General features: G+C 45.1%; 1 protein-coding gene across 2 annotated transcripts in view; it reads left to right on the top strand.

Moving 5' to 3' along the window:
- Positions 1-4,850: 4,850 nt before the first annotated feature.
- The window catches only part of PXDN (peroxidasin), an 89,725-nt gene continuing 88,575 nt past the window's right edge, over positions 4,851-6,000 (top strand). For both annotated transcript variants that reach the window (XM_042803524.1, XM_033009848.2), the window contains exon 1: positions 4,851-5,197. In XM_042803524.1, the coding sequence (XP_042659458.1) occupies positions 4,974-5,197 (224 nt within the window). In that variant the 5' untranslated portion in view covers positions 4,851-4,973. The remainder of the gene's footprint in view (positions 5,198-6,000) is intronic.

Below are 6,000 nucleotides of genomic sequence, written 5' to 3'. Positions count from 1 at the left end.
GAAATGGGCAGAGTCCTACTACATTTGTCTGCCTTCAGAGAAGGCACTGTTTTTTATTTATGTCTGTAAAACATGCCTGAGTGGCTCTGATCCTGGCTGAGGCCTCCAGGCAAAGCTGTAGTACAAATAATAGCCTGGAATCTCTTCTGGGTAAGGTATTTCCTCAGTGTAGGCAAGGAATTAAATTAATAACACCCAATTTCCCATTATGCTGAAATTAAGGAAAGTTACTCTGTGGGAAATGTGGAGCTCATTGGTTCGAGTACATTTTCCTTTTTGGAAAGTCTCTTAAAGGGAGTTTTTTTTATTTTCCTTTATCATTACAGGCCAACTCTTCCACGAGCTATGTCAGCTGGATATTGAGTAAGGACTCGTGTTTTCCTATATTTTAAGCAGCTTTCCAAAGCAGGTCTTCATATTATTTTTCTTTTTTATTTAATATCTTTTCTTAGCATATTGTTTAGAAACCCAGAATAATAAAAACCTGGTTATCCTATTGCACTCTCTACTTTTTAAGTCTGACTTCACTAGCCAATGTAGATTGATAAGTGTTTAGCCCCCACTGTGTTACCTGTGATAGTTTTGTAAGATAAAAAAATCCAAAACCAAACCAATTTTGCTTCCATATTGCGCAGTTAGTAGAAAACAAAGCTTATAGGCATTTTCCTAAATATCACATAACAGATTAGCAAGGTCCATTTCCTATAACTACACCTAACATTCTCTTTGAAAGGGAGGACAGATTAAAACATATTGTCTGAAAGAACAGAAATATCTGGCAAATGTAAGTTATACAGGCTGATTGAAGATATGGCAAGCATCTTTCCTTGGACACATCCACTAGCACCAGGTAGACCAGTCGAAGTGAAGATTCAAAGATGATTTGGAAGACAACCTCTTCTTTTTTGCCAGTTTATATAGAACCTGTCCCAGCAATTTCTTGTTATAAATAAACTAACAATGCACGTTCAGGGGACCTGCAACACAAGGCAAATAAAGATACTCTAGCACATTCCAGTGCTAGGTACACTCATATTTGAACTTTAAAGGAATCTTTTTCATAATGTAATCAGTGAAGAAGTAATTTCCCTCAGAAATGTATATTATATTCAGGAAAGGAGAATGGCAGCTTTTAAAGATATCACCATCATCACTTTCCCAACTGAGAGGAAGAAGAATATGTGAGTCTGGCTTTTGCGGAGACAACATTCTCCATCTTCTTTTCTGGGCCAGCAGATATCACGAACTTCTGAATGCCTGTGGTCAGAGAAGAAGCTATATTGCTTCTGACTGACCAGACTATGAAGCATCATGAGGTATTTCAAGAAGTATGTATCTGAGTATAGCATAAGCTTTCCGGGATATTTGAAAAAAGCTTATGAACGAGCATTTATGAAGTTAAATAATTGATTTAGCTGGTACTCTGAATTTATCACACTTTCTGACATGCCATCCAGCTACCCCGTGACATTTAACCTGCAAATATAATGGAAATAAAAGGCAAGATTATATGCTTTCAAAACGAGTCTGAGTTTTGCTTCTGTCTTTAAAAAATTTAAGATCAGATGTGTTTAAGTTTTAGAGTCCTGTGCTGGTATATTATAATAAAAACACTTTAAATATAAGTTTCTATGGTGCTTTTTCATCCGTTATTTTGGCAATCTCTTCCTCTTAATAGTTACCATTATTGTTGACAAAACGGGCCTAAATAATAAACTAGGTCATGATTCTGTGTCTACCAAAGTCAATGCAAAACATTTCTGTTGTCAGGTATCCGAAGATACATGGAACTATCTTGAATGCCTCATTTTATATCCAGATATAGAATGTTAACATGGACAGATAAATTAAACTGAAGAGGATTTGAGCTTATATTTTTTGTAACAGAATTTTTAGCAAAACAATAGATAAAATTATTAACTACTTGGTGTTTTAGAAAGATTTTTTTATTATTATTACTTCAGCAAAGCAATAGCTATAAAACTAAATTACTGGTATGGAATAAAACCAGCAAGTGGCAGTATTTGACAAAAATCTGAGTGGCAAGTAAGAAACTTTTAAAAGCAAATGGAGATTTTCACTATATCTAACTATAAGGTAAGCACTTCTAGCATTCAGAAAGACAGATATCTCATCTCTACCGTAAATACCTAATATTTTTGTTAGGTCAACTCCTCAACTAGAGAAATTAGACAAGACAAATTTCCCATGCATATTTATATGCAGGGTCAACAAAAATGACCCTACACATTCTATAAAAATTCTTCTATGAAAACTGGCTAAGAATAGAAAGAAGTATCAAAACCATCCAGAAGTCTTATTTATCAGAAACCTTCCCTGCCACCAATTTAGAATAGCATGTAATGAATATTAAAATCATAGAATCGTTTAAGTTGGAAAAGAACCTTAAGATCATTGGGTCCAACCATAAACCTAACACCTCATACTCTATTGGATTACACAAGGTATGAAAAAAGTGTAACATCAGTGACTTATTAGGCATTAATAATATGCTAACCAAGAGCCTGGAGGTTACATGTAGCTTAAAGTAAATGTCCAGAATGCTATATAGCATGTTAAGGCTAAATTGCCTAATTTGAGATAAAATATCTATGCACTTTTAATCTCATTCTCATAATTATATATGTATAGCACAGATACTTTGAATGCATAGTACCATAATCTAGCAAGTCCCCAAACACTAAAAACTTTTCAGAACAATTTTAATTTCCTATAGAAAACATAAACAATTTTGACTATGCACTTTATTTTTAAAAAGAATCATCATAAAGCACCAAAATGCCACAAAATAAACTGTCATCTCATTTTCCTAAATGATACAAATATCCCAATTTAGTGATATTTCTGTATTGCTGTGCTTAATTACCTAACCTCAGGTGTTCTGCTGCTTTTAGTAAGGGTGCTGCAGGATGACAGATTTACATCCACCAAGATGCTCTAATGTGAGTGGCATTTCTGGGACAAAAACTTACTTGTACCGACACTTGCACTTTGTAGGTCAAAAGTGCCTGAGCTTTTCCTGGGCCAGGAAACAAAATTAATTTTCAGATTAAGACAAGCATGTATCCCAACACTGATTACAAATGCAGAGGAGGTGATACACAAAGCAGATGCCTGCTGAACTGACACGGAGGTGAACATTTTAACCTGCTTCTTCTGTAAAAAATCTCTTCTTATTCAGACTGGTATCCTCTACTGTAAAACATCTGATGTGTATGTATATAATTTTCTGAGCAACTTAGTGTGTTGAAATAGCAGATTAAGCCCAGCTCTGCAACAGTATTTAGAAATGTACCCAATTTAGAAATGTGTCTAAATGGTGAGTCTTATATGAGTCTCTGACTACCCTAGAAACTCAGTAATCATACTACTGGTGGCACGGCAGTAAGCCTCCCCTATCTCCAGACACAGACTGAGTCTGCAGGCTCCCAGTTAGCCAGCCTCCAGCTCACTGGGAGGTCTAGCATGTTTTAAAGGATTCAGGACTCCTTAGAACAAGAAAACACTTCTATGCTTCCATTGGCTAACTCCTTTTTAAGATATAGCAGTCATGTCTCACTTGAGAGAAGACAGACATAGTGACTCAGGGAAAACATAGTCAAATAGTACTTCTGCAGAAAGAAAGTTACAGAGAATGACTCATCTCATCTTATTTTGATTCTGGGCCCATCAGTGATTTCCAGAACTCATAGAACACTCCCAGGCTCCAATTTCCTATGAGGTGTTTGACTTGGTGGTTAAAAAAAAAAAAAAAAAAAAAAAAAAAAAAAAAAAGTTCCCTGGCTCATGTGTTAAAAGTAAATTTTCATAGTGAGATTCAGAGTAAGAATTACTATAGTTTTATGCAAAAATGTCCTCTACATTGTTCCTTGGAGAAAAAGGCATGCAGGTAACTCTGCAGAAGTGCCATGGCTTATTTCTAGGGTGGAACTGGGGATCCTGTCACCCATCATTTGTAAGAGAATGTGTTGTTACACTTAATAGGTTGGTTGTGATTGTGATCACCGTTAGTGTCGTTATAGAAACGACACTCCAATGTTTTCACCTGGAACGTCAAAGCGTGGAGAGGGTTGGAGAAAAGCTGTCTACCTACTGTGGACAGGACATCGCATAACAACGACAACATATTTAGGGTAACGTTAGAAATCTCCAAGGTGATCTAGTTTTGTGTTCTCGTTTTGAGAAGATGTTGAGATCGTGGGAGCTAAGGCTGCGACCATTATCCTTGTAAATACAGTTACATCCTGCTGGTCCTTTTACACCTCCTTGCCTGTGTACACACCCACCCAAACCCACCAGCTGGATGCAATTCCGGGCAAATCCGACAGACTTTCCTGTTTCAGCAGTAAAAGCTGCAGCACCAAGAAGGGGTAGTGCCAGGGTTGCGTATGTCTTTCAGACCGGGGCAGAAACGGGAGTTGGTTCGTTGAACTTGCTTCTTCCCATAAGGGTTTCTCTTTCCCTTCTCTTGTTTTCCCTCACCTCTCCTCTCTCTTTTCTGTTCTCCTTCCCCTTCCTTTTCCCTTCTCCACTGCTCTCACTTCCCTTCCTTTTCTCCTCCTTCTCTCCTCTCCCGAGGTGCACGCGGCCGTCCCCACTCAGGGGGTACCTTCGCACCCCCCCACCCCACCCCACCCACCGCTTCCCGGGGCCGGTGGCGAGGGCCGGGGAGCAGCCGCGGGCCGGGCCCGCCGGCCGGGCGCCCCCGGCCCCGGGACGCGGTGGGTGCGCGGGGCGGCGCGGAGCCCCCGCGGCGGGGCGGCCGCCCAGCCCGCCGCCGGCCGGGGCGGGCCCACCGCCGTCCCCTCCTCCAGCCTGCGCGGGGGGACGGGATCGCCCCGCCGCCGACCAGAGCGGCAACCGCGGCCGGGGAGCGGAGCGGGCGCGACGCGGACCTGCCGGAGCCCCTTTCTTCTTCCTCCACCTCCTCCTCCTCCTCGCAGCCCCGCGGCATGGCCCGGCGCGAAGCGGCGGCCGCCCCCGGCCTCTGCCTCTTGCTCCTGCTGCTGCTCCGCAGCGGGGGGCTCCCCCCCCCCGCCGCCGCGCAGCTCCCGCCGCCGCAGCAGCGCGGGAGCGTGTGGTGCCCCAGCCGCTGCCTCTGCTTCCGCACCACGGTGCGCTGCATGCATCTGATGCTGGAGACCGTCCCCGCCGTGTCCCCCCAGACCACCATCCTGTGAGTAGCCGGGGGCGAGCGGCGGCCCGGCGGGCAGGGAGAGGGGCGGAGGGAGGGCCGAGGAGGAGGAGGAGGGGATACCTGGGGTGGGAGGCACTTTGGGTGGCGGCGGAGCCTCAGCCCTTTGTCTGCGGACGGCGGAGGGGGGGTTGGACCCGCGGCAGGGGCTCTGCCCCTGCCCCCCTCCTCCCCCCCCCCCCCCCCCCCCCCCCCGAAGTTGCTGGCGAGGATCCTCAGTGAGCGGCGGCGGGGCGGCCCGGGTCTGCCCTGGGCTCGGCTCGGCGGGGCTGGTCTCACCGGGTGGGGGGGTGCCCCGGCGCGCCCCTGCCCGGTTTTGGCAGCGCTGGGGGCCGGCGGGGCCTGACCGGTGCCCCTGGTTTGGCGGGGACGCTCAGAGGTGGATATTCTGGTTAACCTGCGGGGACTGTGTCTCCCGTGGAATCGTCCCTAGAAGGATTTTGCTGCTGCCTTAGCACCCCGCTGGAAAGCGCAGTTGCTGGCAGAGGAGCGGCAGGGCCGTGTGTAGCCGCTCTTTGCTCGGCTCTGGGACACGCTGGGGATGTGTGAGCAAACCGGGACCCAGACCCTGGCCTCACCGAAGCCCAGCCCGGCTCACGTCCCTGCAAAGGACCGAGAACATGCGAATTTATGGGTCTTTGTCCTATTTTTTAATTCAGGCATTGACGTGTCAGTTGAAGTGCCCGGCCATTCTTCTGTAGGGTCCAGTCACTGTTTTGAGTAGGATTTTGTTGGTAATAAAATTCAGTATTGATAAGGATTAAAATTTATTTCGTTCATATTGA

Source organism: Tyto alba, unplaced genomic scaffold (assembly GCF_018691265.1).
Source record: "Tyto alba isolate M040663 unplaced genomic scaffold, T.alba_DEE_v4.0 Super-Scaffold_40, whole genome shotgun sequence".
NCBI lineage: Eukaryota > Metazoa > Chordata > Aves > Strigiformes > Tytonidae > Tyto > Tyto alba.
Note: the sequence above shows the minus strand (reverse complement) of the source record. Positions and strands in the feature narration are given on the sequence as shown.